This window comes from Macaca nemestrina, chromosome 14 (assembly GCF_043159975.1).
Source record: "Macaca nemestrina isolate mMacNem1 chromosome 14, mMacNem.hap1, whole genome shotgun sequence".
In the NCBI taxonomy this organism is placed as follows: domain Eukaryota; kingdom Metazoa; phylum Chordata; class Mammalia; order Primates; family Cercopithecidae; genus Macaca; species Macaca nemestrina.
Genome location: NC_092138.1, coordinates 80,025,823 through 80,051,505, shown reverse-complemented (window position 1 = coordinate 80,051,505; position 25,683 = coordinate 80,025,823). Strand labels below are relative to the sequence as shown.

Genomic DNA, 25,683 nt, shown 5'->3' with positions numbered 1-25,683 from the left:
AAGCAAATATTAATTGAGCACCTACTAAATACTAGCCTTTATCTAGATGCTTTCATATGAGACCATAAGGTCTCTCATATGGGATCACAGAAACCTTGTGAAATCGACATTCTAGTTATCCCTGTTTTATAGATGAGAAAACTGAGGCTCATAGAGATTGAGTAAATGATCAAATTTTAAATCTATGTATTTTCATAGTTTATAGAAACACTTTATTTTTGTTTCACTTCGGTCCCTTTACAGTCCTGTGAGGTAGGCAAGTTGTGATATAGGAAATAAGGAAGGAAAATGATCTTACAAAATACCAGCTTTGGGACTTGACCATTCATTTTTATTCCATTTGCGAATAATATTTTATCTTAGATAGAATGTTTCAGAGAACTTTAGTTGTTGGTGAAGTAGGACTTCATATCTGCCTGAGTTGAGCTGTGCTCTCCCACCCCAAGAACTGTCAGTGAAATGACCCTCAAGGGCTGTGAGGCCAGATGATACCTGCGTAGCTAAGACCCCCAAGGTATCAGAGGGGGGTTGGTCATGCTAGGCTGTTCTACATGAACTAAAAACCCCTAAATCTCCATAGCTTCATATCACAAGGTTTATCTTTCAGTAATTCAAAGCTTGCATTGAGTCCAGGAGTCTTCTAGGGCAGCCCCCGACCCCATCCACTGCAATCACTCGGCAGTCGAGGCTGCTTCCATGTCATGGCTATCTTCCCGTGTGGCCTCCATGTTTGTCACAAGGGAACAGGAAGCTGCAGGGTTACACACCAGCTCTTAAATGCTTCAGCCCAAAAGAGACATACATTCCTCCTGCTCAGAGCACAGTGGCCAGAACTAGTCACCGGGCTCTGCCCTCTGCAAGGGGAGCTGGGAAATGTGGGGTTGGGCCTGGGAGTTGAGTGGACAGTAACTGTGCTGGAGGGGTTGAGATGTATGCTGAAAGACCACAGGATTAGGAGATTTGAGACCTGGTCTTTGGCCCACCCAAACCATTCATTTATTTCCTTGTTCACTCAATTTTGATTTCCTTTGCTAATCTGTTCTGTCACACCTGCTTCATACTCCCTCTGTTGTGATCTCAAGTATCACATTTAAATGCAATTCTATCCTTCATCAATCAAATTTGGTTTTGTTGTAAGCGTGTGATTTCTGTTGGGTACTGAAAGTGAGTACTCTCTGGACTTTCCACCATATCAGCACTGTTTCGTTTGTCCAGTTTCTCTAAATCCATATTCACATTGCGGTTCACAAATGATCTGGCCCACGGCAAAGGGGAATGGACGTTTCTTATGCCTTCCACATGCCGAACTCTCTTCTAGAAGCTCCACATGCCAAGCCCCCTTCTAGGTTTTTATCTTCTCTCATTTCGGCCCTTTGAGGTGGGTTCTATCATCTTTATTGTACAAGAAGAAAAACTGAGTCTCAGGAGCCCAAAATAATACAGCTAGTAGGTGCCAGACTGAAGGTTCACACTCAGTTGTAACTGACTCAAACTGTGCCCTTTCTTTATAATTACTAGTATCTGGGCCAGGCACAGTGGCTCACGCCTTTAATCCCAGCATTTTGGGAGGCCAAGGCAGGAGGATCCTTAAGCCCAGGAGTTCAAGACCAGCCTAGGCAGCATAGTGTGACCCCATCTCTACAAAAAATAAAAAATTAGCTGGGCGTGGTGGCACATGCCTGTAGTCCCAGCTACTTGGGAAGCTAAGGCTGGAGGATCACTTGAGCCCAGGAGGTTGAGGCTGCAGTGAGCCATGTTTGCACCACTGCCCTCTAGCCTGGGCATCAAAGCGAAACACTATCTCTCAGAGAAAAGCCAAACAAACAAAAACCAAGTATCTGATTGGGAAAACAAGAAAGTAAATGACTCAAGAAGAGGAACTATTTTGTTTTTAAGTTTTATTTGTACTCACCTTGTTCTCAAACAGATTTAAAACAGCTTGTAGTGGCTGTGTCTTCTGTATCCTCACTGTCCACAGCAATGCCCAGCACTTAGGCTTGTATAAATGTTGGATACATTGGCTTTAGAAGCAACTTTTTTTTTTTCTTAAACAGGGTCTCCCTCTGCTGCCTAGGCTGCAGCATGGTGGCACAATCATGGCTCACTGCAGCCTCAGCTTTGCAGGCTCAAGCAGTCCTCCCACCTCAGCCTCCTGAGTAGCTGGGACTACAGGCATGTGCTACCACACCCAGCTAATTTTTTGTGTTGTTTTGTAGAGACAGGGTTTCGCCGTGTTGCCCAGGTTGGCCTCAAACTCCTGGGCTCAAGGGATCCACCCTCCTTGGCCTCATAAAGTGCTGGGATTATAGGCGTGAGCCACCTCACCCAGCCAGCATTTATTTCTTAAGTAGATTTAGAATCAGCAGTTCTAAACTTAAACATTTTCATCATCATTTCATAATAGCTAAAGCCTTTACAGTAATGGAAATTGAGATTTGTAAAAAGCTTTGCAAAGGGGCGAGGCCTTTCTGATTTAGTGCTGATTGTTGAAAATTTAAAGCTTGAGTGTTCATTTAAACGATTCCATGGAATGAGTGGGCTTATTTGGTAACTTTCTAGACCAGTGGCACCCACATGTTGCTTGACAGGCTGTGTTCATTTTAGAAGAATTTAGTACTTAGTGCTTGGATCTTAAGTATCTGTTAAGTGGGGCTTTTTGCCTGTTTTCAGAGCATTTTCCCGTTTGGAACCTAAACGTATTACTATTTATAACAGCGTGGGTGCTTTAAAGTCACCAGAGGGCATAAGCATGACTGTAACACTTTGTGGATCTGAGATCTTCCTTTTTACAGGATCTGCACAATTTAGACCTAATGATTGGAATTGCTTCCGCGGGCATTGCTGTGTACCGAAAATACATTTGCACAAGTTTCTATCCTTGGTAAGTGCAAACAGTTCTCATTATTTTCTGAATCATGCTTTAAAAATATGCCGAACAAAAGTAATGTTACCTCCCGTTCTAAACGTTTTATTTCTAGAGACAGGGTAGAGATTTCCCGCCCCCGCCCCCCCGAGTTTTAACCTCTCACCTCTAAATTTGATCCAGATTTAGTACTTAGGAAAATTTGAGTTTGGTTTTCATTAGCATTCCCCTCCCCCAACTCACCCTGTGGTTTGGGATACTCTGGAAACCTGGTAGATAAAATGGCACAGGCAGGCCTTGGCATTAAGGAATTTTTTCCGGGTAGTGCATTGGTCAGAATTCAGAGAAGAGCTTTCTCTGGGCAGAAACCATAGTTTCAGTTCTGATCCTCGGTTATTAATTGGACCTTTACCAAGTGTCCAGCTCTGTTCTAAACTCTAAAGGAACCCAAAGACATGTACAACTGAGTGCTTGCCCTCTGAGCTCACAGGCCTGGTGAGAAGAGACCTGTAGGCCAGCCTGTCCCGCATTACTCGTGAGTGGAACTGAATTTTGGAGAGAAGTTTGAGTTTAATGTGCCAGGCAACAGGGAGCTTTTTTAGGGGAAACACCACCAAAATAATACCATCTACATAATGATAGCATGATGGTACAAGGAATGGGCATGGCACGCATCGCCAGGAAGGTAGAGGAGAGTGAGTACCGCAGATGGCAGGAGATGCAGATGGAAAAGGACAAACGGAGAAGAAACATGGAGTTTTGGCAAAACAGTGGCAGCAAGGAAGGAAGTTAGAAAATGGGGATAAGAGAAGATTTGGTGCCAGGTATGTGCCACACAGAGTTTGACCTTTGACGTCTAAATCTGCTCCCCAGCTTGGGAACATAGAAATTCATTTCATTGAAATGAAAATGTGTTTCATTTCAAACACAAAGATGTTCATCACAGCATTATTTATAACAGGAAAAAAACCTGTAAGTAACTTAAGTAAAATTATGGAGTATTATGTAATAATATATATAATATTAATGAGTTAATAATATAATACTCCATTGTTATATACTCTATTATATATAACAATAATATATATTACACATAAATATGTAATTATATAATATATAACAAAATTATTAATAGCAGTAATTCTTATTGCATGCTTACTGTGTCCAAGTCCTGTTACTGTGTGTTTTCTTTGATTTATCTCCTTTAAACTGGAAATAGGCCTATATAGGTTATTATCCCCATTTTCACAGAGGAGGAAACAGAGGTACAAAGAAGTTAAGTAAGAACCTGTCCAGAGTCACACAGCTAATAATCAGAGTAGTTGAAACTCACATCAGAGTCCAGCTCCAGAGCCTGGACTTTTTTTTCAACACTAAAAATGGTATTTGTAGGAAAACGCTTAAGTAGGATACATACTTGTAGATGCTGTTCAGTTAAGTTTCAATATATCTATTTTCCAAAACCAAAAACTATGACAGCCCTGTTCAATTTGACACAAAAATCAGTGTAACAGATAGCAAGGCCTTCTCTCCATCTGTCATTCACCTCCTCTCTGTGAGAAGCCCCTCAGAGGAAGCAAGAAACTACAGCCTGCTTGGTGGGCTGGGGTGTGCCCAGGCAGCTCTCTGGCCCGCTCAGGACTAAGATCAGGCTAAGCAGAGGGCACAGTGGGCACAGGGCTCATTTTTCTGCACCGAGCCCCTCCGATGCTGGGGGCTTCCTCCAGGTGCCACGGGCCTAAAGCCCCCTGGGTCCAGCTTAACTGTGGCCAAACCTCCTAAGGGCCCACAGACAAGGGCTGGACCCTCACATTGTGGAGCAGATGTGAGTCCCACAGGGTCACTGCAGGAGAGAGAAGTGGGAGACTTGGTCAGGAGAAGCAGGTTTGTGAACAGAAACCTTTTTGGCAGAGCCTGCAGGGACTCTTCAACCCCTGGGCTCACCCACAGATCTGCTGAAGCCTCCCTCAGCCTTCAACATCAAGCCATCTCCTGTCAAGGCCTGGCCCCTGCCTCCAGTGCAAACCTCAGAGACCAGAGGAGAGGCCAGCACCAGATGGTGACCCCAGGGTGACAAGGGAGGTGCATGGGCAAATGCCCAAGAGGGGCAGGACCTAAGAAGGGCCCTGAGCATGCAGGGAAGGGCACTCACCAGGATCCGAATACCAGCTGAGCTTTGGCCCAAGGAAAATTCTAGAGAAGAAGGGGCAGGGTATATAGGTCCAGAGACGAGAGAGAACCCAGCTAGTGAGTTAGGAGTAGCTGGGGCAGGCCAGGCTGGAGCTGGCCATGGGCCTGGGGAGCGGCAGGAGAGGGGCCAGGTCATGGAGGGCTTCACAGGCCATAGGAGTCTACAGGCTCAGTTCTTAGTGCTCTTATGAGACTCTAGGCATTCCTGCATGCAGTGCTTGCAGTGCTCATAGTTACAGTGATTTACTTCTATGCATCATTCTTTATGTGGTACCTGTCTCCCTCACTGGATTATAAGCCTCTGGATGGCAGTGGCTCCATGTCTTCTTCCCTCTGTCCCCAGGACCTGCCATAGGACTTTGTACATCCTAGGCTCTCAGTGTGTGTGTGTGTGTGTGTGTGTGTGTTTCTTATGAATGAGTGAAGGGCAGTAGGGAGCCCCCCTGAGGCCCCAAGCCTGTGTGTGTGTGTGTGTGTGTGTGTGTGTGTGTGTGTGTTTCTTATGAATGAGTGAAGGGCAGTAGGGAGCCCCCCTGAGGCCCCAAGCCTGTGTGTGTGTGTGTGTGTGTGTGTGTGTGTGTGTGTGTGTGTGTGTTTCTTATGAATGAGTGAAGGGCAGTAGGGAGCCCCCCTGAGGCCCCAAGCCTCGAAATGAGAGAGTTCATGTCTGTACATAATGAGATTTGACAGCTCAGGGAGAGAGCTGTCAGGTTGGGAAATTGGGGTCAGCATGGGAAAGGGATGCTGAGCTGGAGCCCTAGGAACCATAGGAGGCCTGCCAGGCCTTCCTACCCCTGTATATGAAGCCAAGGTTGGGGGGAGTAAGAGGTCCACAGATTCCCATGGGCCAGACAAAGCAATGTGAGAACTCAAAAGGGAGTTGGTTCTTCCGACTCGTTCTGCAGAACAGGAATTTTTGCATCTGCCAATTGGCAGAGAAGAATCGTGAGGAGACTCCCCAGACTTCAGGGAGATGGCAGAGCAGTAACACACACTAGAAAGAGTATCTCTAAAAGGGGTGAGCCCAAACACCCTTCTTATCCTTAGACTATTAACCTGCAGTCACCCAAAAAAATTTACTTCACGGTTACATCTACCAACAGATTGTTGAAAATAGATGTGTATTAGGTAGTATTTCATATGTAATAGAAGTATATTGCTGATCCTTCTGGGGGAATGTCCCATGAATAGTTCAACTTTCTTTTTACCTACACAGCCTCTCCATTCTAGAATGCTCTACCAAGGTCTTCATATGATCCTAGAAAATAGTAAAATTCCTTCATTTCCCCAAAAGTATTTCAGAAGTGAAGATTCCAGCAGGGAAATATGCACCCTTTGTATGGATTGCAGAAGTTTTTCATAAATGAATGATAGTCAACCCTTGGTGTACTTGGGGTTCCAAGACCACTTATAGTTACCAAAATCTGCACAGACTTGTCACACACTTGGCTCCGCAGAACTCGTGTATATGAAAAGCCAGCCCTTTGTATATGTGGGTTTCGCATCCTGCAAATACTGCATTTTCTGTCCATGTTTGGTTAAAAAGAGTCCCCCAGGTAGTGGACCCCACATAGTTCAAACCTTTGTTGATCAAGGGTCAACTGTAAATTTATTTTAAAAGTTATGTTTTTAATTAAAGGAACAAGCATTGCAGGCCTACTGTGTGTCAAGGTAGGGACTTGACATTCCTACTCTGCTTAAATCCTCACAGGGCCGCTCTCTGAGAAGGGCAGAGTTTTCACCACTGTTGGGAAGACTTCACAGTGGAGAGCTTAAGAGCACAGGCTTCAGAGTCAGCTGAGACCTGGGTGCAGGTCTTGGCTCCAGGAATTTCTAGTTGAGTGATCTTGAGCACTTTGGTTATGTCTCTGAGCCTCAGTTTCCTCATCTGAAAACTGGGTATAGCAATATGTACTTTTCAGGATTGTTGCAGGGCTTCACTGAGGGGATGTTTATAAAGCTCTTAGTAGCAGCCTAGTATATAAAAAATGTTCAGTTAATGGTGACTAAATTCTGTTATCTTGCAAATGTTAAGTAGGCTACTTGACACGTGGCTGTTAAGTAATAGAGCTGGGGTTCGGACCAGGTCTGTCCTCTTTCAGCTGCTCCATGCTGCTCTCAGCTGTCTTCCCCATGTATATACCAGCTCACGCAGAGCTGCAATGCCACAAAAGCAGCTTATAGCAAAGAGAGCACATGGCCCATGTTTCTTGTTATTTAAAAGCTACATCATAATACAGTGGCCCTTATGCAGTGCTCAGCTTCAGTCAGCTACTTGGTGTTAGCCTGCGGCAATGGGGCTGCCATCATTTCTACAGAGAAGTAAACTCTAGGCAGCCAAGAGCCCCCACTCACTGGGATCATGGAATAAAGGACATGCATTGAGAGGCATCAGCTTCAACCTGGCCGATCCCTGATGTGCTTTGTTTGTGTTTTGTTTTATTTTTTGAAGGGTGAACATTCTCAAAATTTCTTTCAAAAGGAAAAAGTTCTTTATACATCAGCGACAGAAACAGGTGAGTAGTTATGTCCGTGCTTGCTTTGTTTTGTGCGTATGTATGTGTGTGGTTAGAGACAGGGTCCCTCTGTGTTGCCCAAACTGGGCTCAGAGGATCCTCCTGCCTCAGCCTCCCAAGTAGCTGGGACTAGAAACATGCACCACTTTGCCCCACTTGTGTTTTTAAGTCACTTCTGCTTTTAGTTCTTTAAGGGTTGAAGGCAGTTTGCCATGTATATAACAGGGAAGAAAGAGCATGCCATTGTGGGGCCAGAGTCTACAGGACCCAGTGATTGTCTGTATAATTCTGCTTAGCTTGTTTTGGAGTCAGAGACAGTGGTTTCAGATTCTGGCTCTTCCACTTACCAGCTAGACAGGTTACTTAACGTTCCCTAGCCCAAGTTACCTTGTTTCCAGAAATGCTATAATGCCTACTTCTTAGGGAATTGTGAAGATTTAATAAAAGAGCATTGGTCAAAGCACCTGGCAGAGAGCCCACTGCAAAGTAGCAGCGAATGTCAGCAAGGTCAGTTCCCTCCCATGATGTGTTGAAACTGCACGATGGCTTGGTAGGTGTGCGTATCTCATAAGCAAAGTCCGTGGCACTGTCCATTTGGTCATCCATACAGAGATGTGGAACTTAGAGGTGAGGAAACTGAGGCTCCCACAGCTAGTGAGTCGGGGGAGCTGGAATTTGAACCAGATCATTACGAATCCGAGACACCTGGTCTTTCCACAACACTACACTCCATCTTTTTATGCTGCATGATTTTCACTTACTGTCACTGTGTCCATTTCCCAATTTTTCAAAGGTAATATGTGCTTAAAATGACCTCACAGAGCAGTGAACTCTTAGGAATGAGGACACAAAAGCTCAGAGCAACTAGGACTGGAATCTGGGTCTCCTGGCCCCCCCAGTGCAAGATTCAGGGTGGCACAAAAATGCATAAGATGGCAATTGAACATGAAAACAGAAAACCTAAACTCATGCAGAATGCAGGCAAAGCAAATGATTAAAATGATTATTATATATGAGCACTGGATTCAACTCTGTGCTTTGTGGAAAGCAAATAGAGAAAAACCCAAAATGTTATAAACTTGCTGTTGTCTGATAGATGAAAGAGTATTCCTTCAGGAGAGAGATGTTCCCAGAGCTAAAATTTAAAAGGAGTGTATCAGACGATTTTTATCTGGTTGCCCCAAATACATCCAGCCTAGAAATGTAAACAGATTTGAAATAAAAGCATTCGTGGAGGAGCATAGATGATGACAAAGAATAGATCCTGGTCATCTCTATTACCATATTCATAAAGATGGTTAACAAATCATGCTCTTGAATATTCCGGTAACACTGGTTTGTGGCCAAGGCATTTTGAAACCAGTTTTCTGCTGTCTGTTGCATCTTACCTCATTTCACCAATGTGGGTTAAATGCTTGCAAGTCCCTGCTCCTATGTCTGTGTGGGTGAAATCTTGACTGTTTTTCCTCCCAGGCTGAATCCAGGGAACATATTGTGGCCTTCAACATGCTGAATTACCGATCTTGCAAAAACTTGTGGAAATCCTGTGTTGAGCACCATACGTTCTTTCAGGCAAAGAAGCTACTACCTCAGGAAAAGAATGTTCTGTCTCAGTACTGGACTATGGGCTCTCGGAACACCAAAAAGTGAGTGTGCTGTAAAGACTGTATCCACATTAGGCTGAGATGTAAATGCATCCTGTTCACCAGTGAATAGAGGACATTATTGGGCAGAGGAGGAAACCTATAGCCCAGGGGCCCCAGACATTGGGTCTCTGAACCATGACTAAAAGTCTCCTGGGGTCAGCAGTGTCTGAGGGACATCTCGTGTTCCCAGCGTTTGTTTCTCTCCCCTCAACTCTATGAACTCAGCACTTCCAAGCAGTCAGATGGCAGCTGTACCCTGCAATATGACATAATAAAGGAAATGGAGCAGTGGCTCTGTGTGTCTCCTGGTGCCAGCATATTGGGCTATCCCAGCCTGATGCCACCAAGTCAGCCTCTCCCACAGAACATTAATTCCATAAGATGCTCTATAAAAATGAATAAAGGAATAGAAAAACATTTCCAGAGTCAGGTGACTTTGGGATATGTTGCCTATAATAATTACAAAATAACAGTGGTAATCACAGTTGATAATTACTGGGCATTTACTTTGTGCTGAGCACATAATTATATTTGACTCTTACAACTCTCCTATGAGATAGGTACTATTATCCACAGGAATGATATTCAAAATATTTAATGACTAGTACAGGAAAAGAAATGGATGTAAATTTATAGATATTTATGTATAAATATATATAATACATACATTTTTAAATTCTAATTTAGATTAAAATTTAGTCTCTAAATAAAATGTCTAGTACAATAAAAGAAATGGATATAAATTTATATATATAATTCATACATACATTTAAAAATTTTAATTACGGTAAATTTATTCTCTAAATGAAATAACCATGCAGTTTGTATTTTTGTTTTCTTTGCTCTAAGACTACCCTCTAAGTATAAGAGGTAGCATAAATTATCAATTTATTCTTATAATTTCTTTTTTCTTTTTTTTTTTTTGAAATGGAGTCTTACTCTGTCACCCAGGCTGGAGTGCAGTGGTGCCATCTTGGCTCCCTGCAACCTCCACCTCCCGGGTTCAAGCGATTCTTTTGCCTCAGCCTCCCAAGTAGCTAGGATTACAGGAGCACACTACCATGCCTGGCTGATTTTTGTACTTTTAGTAGAGACAGGGTTTCACCATGTTGACCAGCCTGGTCTCGAACTCCTGACCTCAGGTGATCCACCCACCTCGGCCTCCCAAAGTTCTGGGATTACAGGCATGAGCCACTGTGCCCAGCCTATTCTTACTTGGGTTTTTTTTGTTTTTTTTTTTTTTGAGACAGTCTCACTCTGTCGCCCAGGCTGGAGTGCAGTGGCATGATCTCAGCTCACTTTTTTTTTTTTTTGAGACAGTCTCACTCTGTCGCCCAGGCTGGAGTGCAGTGGCATGATCTCAGCTCACTGCAACCTGCCTCCTGGGTTCAAGGAATTCTCCTACCTCAGCCTCCCAAGTAGCTGGAATTACAGGTGCCCACCACCACGCCCAGCTGATTTTTGCATTTTTGGTAGAGATGGGGTTTCACCACATTAGGCAGGCTGGTCTCGAACTCCTGACCTCAGGTGGTTCGCCTGCCTCGGCCTCCCAAAGTGCTGGGACAACAGGCGTGAGCCACTGTGCCCAGCCATAATTTCTAAATCATTTGTTGGTTTTTCAAAATTGTTTTCGTGATTTGTTGTTGATGTGGCTATTACTAAAAATGAGACCCATGTCTGAGCCATTATCTATCTGATATGTGGAACTGCATCAGACTGTTCCAGTTACTTTCCTAATACATTGATAATCATTAGGGAACTTGTAGACTGAATAAGTAGCTAACTTTTTTTTAGTATCAGTGATAGTATTTATGGTGCTAAATGCTCTCTCTCAGCTTCTGATGAACCAAGAGCGAATATATTAAGTTTTTAGCTCTTATAATACTGGTTAGCATTTTTATACATTCAGTAGCTCTACTGTTGAACAAGCCATGAAAATAACTTATTGGATTATATCATTGACTTAGATTGGACCTGATCCTCAGGCCAGATGAGAGAAGGAATGGGGAGGCAATTGAAAGCATGCCCTCTGTTGCTGAGCTGCCTGGGTTCAAATCCTGCCTCTGTCACTTGAGCTTTAATTTGTTGCTTCTATTTCTTCATCTGCAAAGCTTTGTCATCTGCATGCATCCAATGCCAGCAGGGCTGGGTTCTGGTCTTATATTGTGGCACAAGAAAATACCCCTATTTTGGTGACTGAAAGCAACACCCATTCTATTATATCTCATGATTTTGTGAGTCAGGAATCCCAGAAGGGCTTGGCTAGATGCCTCTTCTACTCTGTGTGGTATAGATTGGGATTTCTCCGTGAATGTGGCCAGAGGATCCAAGATAACTTTTCTTGCATACCTGGTGTCTGGATGGAATGGTTGGAAGGCTGGACTCACCTGGACTCCTTAGCATCCCCATCTGGATGCTCCAGAAGGGTAGTTGAATTTCTTACATGGACACTCAGGGTTCCAGGAGCCAAAGGCAGAACCATTCAGCCTTCTTAAGGGTGAGACCTGGCACTGGCACAGCGACTCTGTTGCTGAAAGCAGTCACAAGCCAACCCAGATGCAAGACTCAAAGAACTTCAGTCATCTTTAATCTGCCACAGGGGATCATTTGGGTTGGGAGGATGGCTTGGGAGGACAAGTCAGCAGTTCTTTTACTACCTATGCCAGCTTCAGCATACTGGTGAATTTCAAGTCTCATTACCTCCATTTTACAGATGAGGAAACTGAGGCTTAGAAGGGTCACATGACTTGCCCAGCCCCTAGAGATACAGCTACACATCTGCTTATCGGGCTTTCTGAAAGGTTCCACATAAAAAGAAATTTGTTGGGTTATTTTCCAAGCTTATAGGACAATGGAACACTTTTTTTTCAGAGTCCCTATTAATAACCCATGACACATTAAACCTTGGAGTCGGGCAGCTTGCTCCCCTTGTTTTGATCCTGTGCTCTTCATCACTGGCAGTGTGGTTTCTGATGTAGGCCTGCCTCAGAGGAAAGAGTCTCCCAGTGATGCTGTTGTGAGCATTTGGTCAGGGTGACAACAGCATTTCTTAATGTGAATTAGTACATGATGTGCTACAGGGCGTTTCATATTGTTTACGTTCTTTTGTTTGTTCTTTGTTCTGTTTTGTTTTGTTGGTTGGTTGATGTCACGCCACAAGGAAATACGTAGAATGTTTTCATAAGACATTAAAACCTAGTTTAAAATTTAGAGATACCAGAACCAAAGTTGTCCCTTTAAAGGGTGACAGGCTTCATGCTTTATTCTCTCAAATAATTCATTCTTTGAGGGGTCTAGATCGCTAAGATTTAAATTCTCTAGGTATAAATAAAATTCAAAAGTAACCTTCAGGGTAGCACATTTCAAAGAACATAGCTTGGAACTGTATTTCCTTTTTTTTTTTTTTTTTGAGACAGAGTCTTACTCTGTTTCCCAGACTGGAGTGCAGTAGTGCGATCTTTGCTCACTGCAACCTGTCTCGGGGATTCAAGGGGTTCTCATGCCTCAGCCTCCCAAGTAGCTGGAATTACAGGCATGCGCCTCTACACCTGACTAATTTTTGTATTTTTAGTAGAGATAGGGTTTTGCCATGTTGGCCAGGCTGGTCTTGAACTCCTGACCTCAAGTGATCCACCCACCTCAGCCTCCCAAAATGCTGGGATTACAGGCAAGAACCACTGTGCCCAGCTTGAAGCTACTTTCTAAGCACATTTTCAGTTTCTCTCTTGAAGAGTTACCAGTGATTTATGGTGACAGCTCCTGCCGGCTAGGATGATGAAGAGCACCTGAAAAGGTGGTTAATATTTTTACTTAGGCCAGTGTGAATAAAATAAGAATTCCTTGAAATCACTTGAGCTGTATTTCTGTGTGATCCTGGAATTCCTTCTAATCTGGTTAGGTTTTGTTATATTCTGGAAACAGCTTTGTTGCTTGAGTAGTGAGGACAAGAAAGGATTTTCACCAGAAGAAAAGAAGTCACATAAGGAAATTCCAGGACAGACAGGAATCGCTTTTGAGCTGTCTCCCTCTACTCCCCATAACCTTGGCGTTAACCTGCCATCCATCAGACAAGAAGCATGTGTAGACTGTTTCACACATGCAGTAATTTCTTTCCTGTTGAACATGTCAGTGTAGAAAGTGAACCTGCATCTGGTTTTTCAGGTCGGTAAATAACCAATATTGCAAAAAGGTGATTGGCGGGATGGTGTGGAACCCAGCCATGCGGAGATCCTTATCAGTGGAGCACTTAGAAACCAAGAGTCTGCCTTCTCGTTCCCCTCCCATTACTCCCAACTGGTATGTCCTCCTTTTTTTTTTGTACTACCCAACAGTAGACACTTTATCTCTTTTAAAAATAAAAACTCAACTTATAAAGTCCTAAAGATAGATGACCTACAATCAGAGTTTACATTTGCATTTTAGGCTCTTGGCAGAAGTAACTGTTTTCATGAAGTACACAAGTGTAGCTAAATGTTTTCCATCGTGTATAATGCTGAGATGCTCTTTTTTAAAAACTTACTAGATCTAAATAATTTGGGAAACTCTAGCCTGCTGAAAGGCCTCCTTTGGAATCACAGCACACATTAGCATATTAAACACTCTGAGATGTCCTGTGATAAAGAAGTATGGTTGACTTTACTTAATTCATGTTTTCCATTAATATCCCACAAAATAAACGTTGGGGAAAACTAATGCAGGTATGTGATGTAAATGATGTAAGGATGTATGACCTTCAGCAGCAGAAGCAAATGCACATCAGGAAGTAGCCAGCCAACTTAAAAGAATGAGCTCAGCTTAAAAGGAAATAGGTGGTCAGGGCACTGGGTTTGTAGCTGAAAGACCTAAACTCAGGTTTTGGCCCTTCTGTTCATTAACAAGTCTCTTTACCTCTGTAGCCTCAGTTTCCCCATCTCTTAAAAAGTTTATAAAAACTACCGCAAATGAAATAATAATATACAAGTACGTAGTAAGCTTTTAAAAGAGTCAGGTGGAATTATCATTATCTTATTATAATGGTCCCCAAAGACATCACACCATTTTTGTGAATGCCTCCAAAAAGGGTAGGGGCCAGAAGGGGAAACCTAGCAAGGAAACATTGCCCCCAGCTCCACACTGGAGTAAGAGTGTGGCTGTACATACCTGAGCCAGGATCTGCTAAGCCTAAGAGAAACTGGGAGACAGGCAGACAGAAGAGATGCTGTGCTGGGCCTGCTAGGGAAGGACTCTTCACTGGGAGCCTAATGCTCTGGGAAGGGACAATGACAGTATTTAGTGTTAGAAATCAGGACATAACTGAATAGATTTGCTTCTTGGTTTCCAACATTTAGATACCTCATTCTAAAGAGGTAAATTTATGCTATCATACAGCAGCTTAATTTGTCTGAAAATCCCACTGGCAGCAATGCCAGGGGCCCAGAGAGCCCAGGACGGGATCCAGGGGAACAGCGGGGTTAGATGTTGCCACACTCGTGGCCTGGAGCTCTTGTAGTTATTTATAGGTCCTCTCCTGAGGAGTCACAAGAGCCTTTTTACTTCTGCTTTGGACACAGCATTATTGATTATCCAGGCCCAGGGGGATTGCAAATCATGGAGGCCCTGACAGTCCTGAGGAGAAATGGCTAACAAAGAAAGGGAAGATGGAAAAACTGTGAGGGAAAATAGAACTTAGAAAGCTCGGCAGCCTGGGATCCCCCGCTGCAGGAGCTGACGCCCAGGTGCCACGCTGGATGCCCTGAGAACACGGCCTCATTGGATTCATTCTCAGGAGCAGGTAAGTATAGCCAAGGCCCAGAGAGGTGATGTGCCTTGCCCAAGGTCATATGCCTACTGCCGCTGCTGGAGGACAGGCCAGTGTTTATATGCCTATAAACGTTTAATGCATATAAACGAGTTTAATAAGGGATATATCTTAAAAAGCAAACATTTTCTCTTGGATCAAGTGAAATTCATATGAAGGGATGTCGCTGCAATAAGGTTGGAGTTTTGCTGAGAAATGTAGTTTGGCTTCTAAACCTTTTGTTTGCATTGTTCAAATTAATCAGAAGAAATCTCTGAATAGCAGTCCTTATGGCCTATTTATGTCTTGAGAGCTTGAGTCCTCCTGGAAGAATAACTTACCCTTAAGTCAATACCCATCACTTCCCAAAGGGCATAAACCCCTCTAATTCTGCCTGTTTATACAGCTGAGGCTACTGTTCTGGGAGCCACCACTTGACTGAGAGCGTCAGGGACTGGTGTCACCCTTGGTGCCTTCTGCTGGGGTAGTAATGAGTTAACGGGCTCTGAATGTCAGCCTCCGCCAAGGAAGGCATCCTTAGAAAGGTCAGGACACGAGGTTCACTGGTGTCTTAATTAAATTTTTAAGTGGAATTTGCTTTGAACACTTTGCACTCAATGTTTTCCCCACCCAGGCGAAGTCCTCGGCTCCGGCACGAAATTCGAAAGCCACGCCACTCTTCTGCAGATAACCTTACAAATGAAATGACCTACATCACGGAAACGGAAGATGTGTTTTACACGTACAAGGGCTCTCTGGCCCCCCAAGACAGCGATTCTGAAGTTTCTCAGAACCGAAGCCTGCACCAAGAGTAAGAAACCTGTGTTGTTTTATTTCTGGGTATCTGCTTTTTGGCTGTTGCAGAATTTGCTCAGGTCCAGATTGCCATTTGAGAGGAACCAAGAGCTGGTGCCTGCAGCCAGCTCCCAAGGGTGCCCTCTGCCAGGATAAGAACATAAATCAGACTCTACCTTTTCACCCGGAAGACAGTCTTTGTGCCTGGGGTCTATAGCTTGTACTTCTTTTTGTCCATAACAAAGACTTTCTACTCACTAAGTACATGTTAGTCTCTTGAATTAGTCTCCTCTCCAGCTCACGAGCAAAGCCCTGTTTAAATCATTACGTATTCTACAGGTACAGACTCTAGGGACATGTTAACTCTGATTTTTCTAGATTAATAAAGTTTTACCATCACATGATTTCAAATCATTGGAAATATGCTTGCTTCTAAAAACCTTCTCTGAACAACAGGGTTCTGAGGGGTTTTGTTTTCAATTAATAGTTAGTATAAAGAAACAAACATGTTAGAATATCTCTAATTTTCTTTTTTTTTTTTTTTTTTTTTTTTTTTTTTTTTTTTTGAGACGGAGTCTCGCTGTGTCTCCCAGGCTGGAGTGCAGTGGCGTGATCTCGGCTCACTGCAAGCTCCGCCTCCCGGGTTCATGCCATTCTCCTGCCTCAGCCTCCCGAGTAGCTGAGACTACAGGCGCCCGCCACCTCGCCCGGCTAGTTTTTTGTATTTTTAGTAGAGACCGGGTTTCACCGTGTTAGCCAGGATAGTCTCGATCTCCTGACCTCGTGATCCACCCGCCTCGGCCTCCCAAAGTGCTGGGATTATAGGCTTGAGCCACCCAAAGTGCTGGGATTACAGGCTTGAGCCACCGCGCCCGGCCTCTAATTTTCTTTTACAAATTTTTGTTGAATTTTTATGTCCTACTTCTCCCCTGCCCCGCCGCCCCCCCCCCCCCCCCCCCCCCCCCCCCCCCCGCCTCCGCGCCCCGCCACGTGACAGAGTTCCCTCGTAGCTCAAGGCCGGAAAAAATGTCTGTCCTGAAAGACTGGTTGAGTGCTTTTGTTTTTCAATAGGATACATTTAACCCATTTGTTTCCCTTTTTGCCTTGGTTACCAGGGAGTTCGGAGCTGCACATTAGGCTCATTGTATTAACTTTCCTCAGCCCAGATTTCTTATGTAGTACTTTCCCTTCCTCCTTTGCCTTTGTTATATAGGTCTTTTTTTTTTTGTCTTATTTTAATGGATTCATAGTTACATATCTGTACATTTTGGGGTAAACTCGCAAATCATTTTTTTAAGTAGGGAAGGCATAGATTATAAATTAGGTTAAAGCATGATAGTAAAGGATCAACTGTTAGGAAGTCAACCATAGTCATCGGGCATCTATTCTGTTAAGCCTCATACTAAGTCTAAAATACAGAAAGATAATGCCCTCCTAACAGCCGAGGATTAGCAAGCAGGCACTTTAGTCAATCTATATGTTTTTCACCACTGTAGCTAGTAGGCTGAAAGCATCAAATGCATTCTGATTGTACTCCAGGCATTCGCAGGTAAATTGCAAATCTCCTTCCCATTTATGTGTGAGGCTGCTACCTCTCCTCTGTCCTTGCCCAGAGCAAACATGGTTTCCAGTTTATCTGTGTTCTTAACACCTCTGGTTAAATAATCCCTGTGTTCATTCTTTCCTTGTGACCTGAGCCTGGATGATGCTTTTGCTAAATGGTTACTATCTCTTGTTCCAACTTGCAGCCTGCTGCCCCTTTGTCAGGGCTACAGTGGATGATTGTGAGTTCCTTTGTGTGACTTTGTAGCTTTTCAAATCACAAGCACATCTATAAATACAAGGCAGGAGTGCAGGCATGTGTGACTAGAGCCGTATTGAGTCTGCAGTGGGGCTCTGTGGCTTTGGCAAAAGGAGAAAACGGTTTAGGGAACTGTTCGAGGGTTCTGGGAAACCCACTCAAGCCTGCCACGTCAGAGCTTCCTGCGGTGGTTTGCAGTCCCATCACAGAATTTTACAGCATCTAGACCTTTGCTGTCCAGTACAGCATCCACCAGCCGCAGGTGTCTATTCAGATTTAAATTAATTAAAATAATAAAAATGTAAGCATTCAGTTCCTCAGTCACACGAGCCTCCTTTGAAGTGCTTGACAACCACACAGGAGTGGTGGCCTCCATCTTGGACAGCACAGATACAGCCCATTCCCATCATTGCAGAAAGTGTTGCCAGCAGCACGCATCTAGACTAACACGTTTATTGCATCATTCATTTAAAGGGGAGTGAACTCCTAGAATATCTACAAGTGAAAAGTGCATTTTTCAAACAGAATTCATGTGGGAGTAGGTTTGGAATCATCACCTTGCTTGCAGTCTGGGTGCTCCACACCACTCACCCAGCTGCGCCCTCACAGTCCAGCACCCTCTGTGTCTTTATGCAATCAGTGCCAGGTGGGGAGGGATGCATTCTGTCCAATGACATGTGGATGCTTTAGAGGGCTTGCATTCATTCCCGAGTCCAGGGGTACCCTTTCTACATCCTTGGCTGGTCATTGAGGGGAACGCCAGAGCAAATTAGAGAAGTTGTTTCAGGAACCTCCAGGCCAGCTGGGCAAATAGCACATTATCAGCCTGCGCTGCCACACTCCAGGGCTCTGTCGCTTTGGTGAAAGGAGAAGGGGGGCTTAGGGAACAGTATGTCCTACATCAGATTTTCCTCCTATGGTCTGCAGTCCCATCATGGAGCATCTAGACCTTTATAGTCCAATATAGGAGCCACCAGCTCCATAGGACTATTTACATTTCAGTTCATTAAAATTAAATAAGATTTAAAATTCGCTCCCTCAAGCACTGTTTGATGTAAGTGATTTCTGGCCCTGCTCGTTCCTACACATTGCACAGTGATTCTTCTTGAAACCCCTTCTTGAGACCTTGTAAAATGTGTCATCTTGGGGCACTTCTTACCTTGCACCTAAATGTTAAGAATAGCAAATAACGGTGGTTCAAAGGCAGGCTTCCTTGCAGGGTTTTGCCGGGTGTACTGACAATAGACATGTCAGGCGGTCAAGTTAGTGACTGTCCTCTGCAAGTGGGGTGAGCAGCTAGAAAAGCAGCCCCTGCCACCTCTGTTAGGTAGGAGAGCTCTTCCTGCTGGTGGGAAGCCACTTCGTGCTGGGTCTTCAGAGGAGGCTGGCCCCCCCGAGGGTCTGGGGACCCCCATTGCCCCAGGTAAGAAGTACAGACTGGTCTGTACTTGGTGAGAGGAAAAAAACCTGTTCGTTCGTTTCTGTGAGTATTTGCAAAATGTTTAAGAAATGTTTCACATGTTTTATACAGCAGATTTGTGTTAAGAGGCAAAAAGAAGCATTCTGTCAGAGAAATCAGATGAATAATACCACAGACAGCGAGGAGGGTTCCTTTTAAGAAGAAGAATTAAGTGTGATGTTCCGTACTCGTTTAAAAGAGAAGAAAGAGAGAAAGGAAGAAAAAGAGCGGTTAGATTTGGCTGTAAACCCAGAGTGGCGCAGCTCAGGCTGCCTGAGTGCCATCTTAGCGGATGAGTCACTTGCTGGTTTGTTCCATATTTATAGCAGCACAGCAAAGTTGATGATTATAGTTACGAATCCTTGGCAGTTTGCTTTGTGCCCAAGTAGGCTGCACTCTTTTGTTGCTCCCAAGGTTCTATCAGCCATTGTGTGTTCCTTTCCCTGCTTCCGAGTGAAGACCAAATTGTGCAGAGAAGTAAGTTTCCTTCATGGCAGAAATGAAAAACCTACCAGTCTCCACCAAGATGAAAGGGAGAGGATGTTTCCTGAAGAAAGAGACATGCAGAACAGAAACTGGGGGAAACACTTTGTAGAGAAGTTCAGAGTTGTACTAGAGAAACTTTCCCGTCGCTGTTTTATCATAGTTGTCTCGATGGGTCACCAGCATGACACCCTCCGAGTGGATGGGGCTTCATGCCTGCATAACTTTTTGCTGTTTGTTTGACTCTTTCCTTAGAGCCTGCCTTCTTCCATGGGATGTGGGGCAGCCATGGCTTTTTATTTCAAAAATTCGGTGCCGACCAGGCGTAGTGGCTCACGCCTCTAATCCCAATACTTCGGGAGGTCATACTGGGCAGATTGCTTGATCCCAAGAGTTCAAAACCAGCCTGGGCAACATGGCAAAACCCCATTTCTACGAAACATACAAAAATTAGCTGGGCACAATGTTGTCTGCCTGTTGTCCTAGCTACTCGGGAGGCTGAGGTGAGAGAAACATTTGAGCCCGGGAGGTCAAGGCTGCAGTGAGCACTCCCAAGTTTGGCATTGGAGTGAGACCTTGTCTCAAAAATAAAAATAAAAACTTCTGTTCACTGGAAGGAGCCTAGGGGATTCCCCTTCTTCAGCTTTGGCGGCAGTGTAGGAATTCCCCCAACGCTACTGTGGGTCCCCCCAGGACTGAGCCCCCTGCCAGCAATGGAGAGTCCCTTATAGTGCAGCAGTGTGCTCTGTCATTAGACAACCCAGGTGCCCACCGTTCTTCCCAAGCTGTGCTGGAAGCCTCCTTGACACTGACCCAGCATCAAGCTTCCTGCCTTGAACTCTCAGGACAACACAGATGGTGTCTGTTCCCAGTTCCACCTGCCAGCCTTGGTTACTGTTCCTTCAGCTAGACAGTTCCAGTGTAGTCACTTTCCACCCATCACCCTCGTAACCACCATTCTCCAAGTGCAGGTGAGCCCTTCTAGAGGGTGGCACCAGATCTGAAAGTGGAGGAAGGATCTGCATACCATTCTACATGTCCCTCCAGAGGACACCAGGCAGGGACAGGATTTTGTTCAGAGTGTTTATGTCCCTTTTCCGTGAACCTTGCCTTCTTATTTGGGCCCACTTGCATGTGCACGTCTAAAATACCTGAAACCCAGCATGATCCAGTCTCAGCTATTCATGTTGGTGTCCAGCTCATGGCTGTTCCTGTGTTTTGGTAAGGAGAGGCCATTGTTTCAATACTACCCGGTTTGCACCTATTGGAAACATCAGTCATCCCTCACTCCTCCTTTTCTTTCACTGTCCTTATGCCATTTCTCATCTTGTTGATTCTACCTCCCAGACATCTCTTGTGTTTGATTCCTCCGCCATCCCCACTGCACTGCCCCCGTGCAGCCACCATCATCTCTTACACAGTCTAGCTCAGTCGTGTCCAAACCGTCGCCGTCTTTGGTGTCACCTCCTTCCACACCATGCTTCACAAGAATAGCAAATTTATCATTCTGAAATACACATCCAAGAATGTCACTCCCTGTTTAAATACCTTTTATCTGCTTTTTCAACATTTCCTGACTTTACCTGTGCTGCTGCTTTTGTTTGTTTGTTATTATCAATGTTTTGCCAGAATGCCCTCTTTTTCCCACTTAACTACCTGTTCAATCTCCTATTAATTCATCTTTCAAACTCAAGCTCAAGTGCACCTGACCCAGGAAGCCTCTCCTGGCCTCATACGGTACGCTAGACATCTGAGCATCTCCACTGTAGCATGATAATATTATTACTTGGTTAATTGTATTTCTTCTCCTGTGGACAATGAATTCTTTGAGGGCAGGGATAGTGCCCTATTCACCTCTCCTTCCTTAAAACCTGACATGGGTATTTGGCATTTAATAGACATTCAATGACTGGATGGATGGTGGATGGATGGGTGGGTGGGTGGATGGATGGATGGGTGGGTGGATGGATAGATGGACGGACGGACGGACGGATGGGCGGACAAATGGTTAGATGAAACTGGATGGGACCCCGGGATACAAACTCCTAAGTTTTCACAATGGAATGCCCCCTCTGCCACTTCCACATCATGTGTCCATATCACATGAGCAACATCACACCATATTTATCTGTACCCCAAGAACTCAAACATATTTACTTTGACAAGTTTCGTAACTGTCACCTGTGAGCAGGACTATGTGGTAGGTGCCCCTGCAGGACATCTGTCAATGAGAAATTCCTCTCAGAGGATTCAGGGATGAATTGACTGAGGTTTAGCAAGTGCTTTCTTGCCAATAGGTGTCTGATATCTGTAGGGAAAGCCTAGTCAGATTCATGATCTGTTGTTCCAGCAGGAAAGAGATTGCGAGCTCAGAAAGCACCATACCTGAACCATGTCCCTTCTGCCACTTTGATCTTGTGCCCTTGGCATTTATTACAGCCCCAGATGAGCTGTTTCCTATGGAGACTTGTCTCCATGTCATAACAATGTGTATGGGAAGACAGTCTTCTTTCTGTCACTCAGGGACCCTTATGTAAGGAGCCATGTGGGACATTTCTCCAGGAATTTTATTCAGAAGAAACTGCCCTCTGAGGGAACTGGTATGCGTTCCTCTAGCGCCATGCTATTCCAGCTGTGGCCACAGGCCAGCAGCTGCAGCACCTGAGAGCTGGTTGGAATGCAGAATCTCAGACCCACACAGGCCGGCCGAATCATACTCTGCATTCAGCAGGACCCCAGCTGATTTGTGTGCACAGCACATTCTCAGAAGCTCTGATCTTGCAGATGCTGAGAACCATTTAACCCACCTTCTCTTTGCACCTGAGCTTCCAGATTTCTGAGTAAATTCCTTGCTCTTTTAGTGTAACTCACCCAGTCACTTCGGGCGATCCTCTTGGTACCTTGCCAAGAAGTTTTATTCTTCATTCACTCAGCATTTCAGTTGAGCACTCCCTGTGTGCCTGGTCCTGTGTTCCGAGCACTAGGAGAGGAACAGAAAGAGCACAAGGGTCTCCTGACCTTGAGAAGCTCCCAAAACAGGGCCCCTGTTCCTTCACACTGCAATCTGAGAGCAGGACTTTGCCCCCTTTCACAGGCGGGGGCTGGGGAGGTCTTTGTAATTCTCCATGGTTTCAGGAGAGCTTCTTGGGGAGTGTTTCTTTCATGGGTGTGTTTCTTTCTGATGCCTGCTGCCTTTACAGTTCGGAAGCATGTGTTTTCTGGAGGGTGAATACTTGTTTGTCTGACTGATGGTGAGTCTGTGTCTCACATTTCTCTGTCTCTGCCCCTTTCTCCCCAAGAACCAGGGTGTGGTCAGTCCCACACTGGCTCCTCCACAGTGTCCCCTCATCCTGCCTCAGGGACAAACCTCTCCTGCTCCTTCCTCCCGCTAGTCATTGGCTCCATCCCACCCTCACCGTCTTCTTGCATCCCTCATCCTGTCCCTTTCTTCACTCCACTTGTGATGGGGCGGCTCCCCTGCGCTCCTCAGCCACACTGCATTCTCCCAGCGACGGAGGAGATGCTAGGGCTTTGGTGCCTTCACCCCTGGCCACCCTGTGCTGTGGCCAGCTGCCACATACTCATTGCATCTCTTCATTTGATGTCCTCTTCCTTGTCTGTCTGTCCATCTTGCACACTGAACAGAACATCACCACGCCCTGCAGAGCACCTGTGTACACAGTTGAGCAGGCCAAAAATCAGCCATTTGTTGAAATAAATGACTGACAGTAACCCCTCCAACCCTGCTTAGAAAATAGGTTAGGGCGGACCAGGTGCGGTGGCTCACGCCTGTAATCCCAGCACTTTGGGAGGCAGAGGCAGGCAGATCACGAGGTCAGGAGATCGAGACCATTCTGACTAACATGGCAAAACCCTGTCTCTACTAAAAATACAAAAAATACAAAAAAAAAAAAAAAATTAGCCGGGCATGGTGGTGGGCACCTGTAGTCCCAGCTACACAGGAGGCTGAGGCAGGAGAATGGCGTGAAGCCAGGAGTGGAGTTTGCAGTGAGCCGAGACTGCACCACTGCACTCCAGCTTGAGCGACAGAGTGAGACTCTATCTCAAAAAAGAAAAAGAAAAAGAAAAATAGGTTGGGGCATAAAATGACTTGGAATATAGTATTAGTACTAGCAGCAGTAGTAATAGTAGTAGTACTGTTGTCATTTAATACCATGGGCTGGTTTAGACAGACCATTGAGTTTTAAATCAAGAAAGAAAAATAGGGCTGGGGATGGTGGCTCACACCTGTAATCCCAGCACTTAGGGAGGCCAGTGCAGGAGGATTGCTTGAGACCAGGAGTTCTAGACCAGCCTAGGAAACATAGTGAGACCCTGTGTCTACAAACAATTTTTAAAAGGCCAGGCACCATGGCTCACGCCTGTAATCCCAGCACTTTGGGAGGCCAAGGCGGGTGGATCACGAGGTCAAGAGATCGAGACCATCCTGGCCAACATGGTAAAACCCCGTCTCTACTGAAAATATAAAAAATTAGCTGAGCGTGGTGGTGGGCACCTGTAGTCCCAGTTACTCAGGAGGCTGAGGCTGGAGAATCACTTGAACCCAGGAGGTGGAGGTTGCAGTGAGCTGAGATTGCACCACTGCATTCCAGCCTGGTGAGAGAGTGAGACTCCATCTCAAAAAAAAAAAAAAAAAAAAATCAAAGTTAGTTGGACATGGTGAATGCCTGTGGTCCCAGCTACTCAAGAGACCAAGATAGGAAGATCTCTTGAGTCAGGAGATCAAGGCTGCAGTGAGCTGTGGTCACGAAACGGCACCCAGCCTGGGCAACAGAGCATTACCCTGTCTCAAAAGAAAAAAAAATGGATCGGGGGGTGTGGGGAGGGAGAGAGAGACAGAGGCAGAGACAGAGACAGACAGAACGAGAACTGGAAATACCCTTTTAACTTGTTTTGTAACTGCCAAGCAGTTGCCCTTTCTGCCACTAGGTGATGCTCTTGTAAACAGTGAAACCTAGCAAAAATGCCGTATTTGGGGGGAATTTTTTAAAACTCGCTTTGACATCATTGAAAGTCATTCTTTTTCAATCTGAAAACTTGTGTACAACTTCAATTCCAAAATATTCTCTCTCTGAAATGTCTTACCATCCATAACACCCTACCCCCAACCAGCCACTTGGACACCATAAGGCCAGACTCTTGTCCTACGTATAGCTGTGTTTCTCCATTGGTCTGTCACTGAATATTTTATTCAAATAGATTGTGATTATGAATCATTCTGTGTGAATATGATACAGATTTTATATTTAAATTAAGCTCGTATAAACTCACTAGGAGAAAGAGAATCACTAATTTTATGAAAAATCCATGGATAAGGGATTGAAATAAAGGTCAAGAAAGAGGTGGTAGCAGCTGTCTTTTGTCTGGGTTTCACTGAATAACTTGGTCTCTGCGCTTCTCCCCTCACTTCACTTTGGATGAGGTTAGGGTGGGGCAGAGTCTTAGAATGTAGAAGAGCCCCACATTCATCAGCCCATTCATCAGATAAGCCCATCATATCTGTGCTGGGCCTGTGACTCCGGAAGGGGCTGGTGTGGGTGATGCAGAGACTCAAGGGTCCTGTCCTCTACAGTGACAGCAGGGTTGGTTAATCCCTGTGACCCTGAGGGGTTAGAAATGGGGGTCTTGGGAGTGGGCTCTGCATGGCCTGGAGAGGGAAGAAAGGCTCAGGACGCACATCGGTCAGGCTTCTGTCTGCTAAGTGAGGAGAAAGCCCCGGGACCCTGGGCGAGTTACTCAGCCCCTCCTGACCTCAGTTTCTTCACCTGTGAACTGGGAGTTAGAACAAATGACCACAAAGGTCTGTTCAGTTCTCATCATCTGTAACTCTCTAAGACAGCGCTGTCCAGCAGGACTTCCTGCCGTGGTGGAATGTTCTCTCACTGCACTGTCTCATACAGGAGCCACTGGCCGCGTGTGGCTAGTGAGCCTGTGAGGTGTCTCTGGTTTCTTGTCTTAACTTATTTAAATTTGAGTAGCCACATGTGACTAGTGGCTACCATACTGAACATTGCAGCTCCACGATACAGAAGAAACTATGTTAGATAGAGGAAAATGAAACATCTCAGCGTGGCAGTTCATGGATGTCACAGGCAAATCATGCCAACTAGGAATAATATAAATTCTCCTGAAT

The 25,683-nt window shown here is 45.0% G+C and overlaps 1 protein-coding gene across 10 annotated transcripts in view; it reads left to right on the top strand.

The window, feature by feature from the left end:
* The window catches only part of LOC105481051 (protein tyrosine phosphatase non-receptor type 3), a 124,719-nt gene that overhangs the window by 63,160 nt on the left and 35,876 nt on the right, over nucleotides 1-25,683 (top strand). For 8 of the 10 annotated variants that reach the window (XM_011740302.3, XM_071078136.1, XM_011740304.3 and 5 more), the window contains 5 exons: nucleotides 2,793-2,881; nucleotides 7,506-7,569; nucleotides 9,043-9,215; nucleotides 13,377-13,511; nucleotides 15,626-15,802. In XM_011740302.3, the coding sequence (XP_011738604.2) occupies nucleotides 2,793-2,881; nucleotides 7,506-7,569; nucleotides 9,043-9,215; nucleotides 13,377-13,511; nucleotides 15,626-15,802 (638 nt within the window). The remainder of the gene's footprint in view (nucleotides 1-2,792; nucleotides 2,882-7,505; nucleotides 7,570-9,042; nucleotides 9,216-13,376; nucleotides 13,512-15,625; nucleotides 15,803-25,683) is intronic. The other 2 variants (XM_071078135.1, XM_071078137.1) reach the window with 1 other exon arrangement.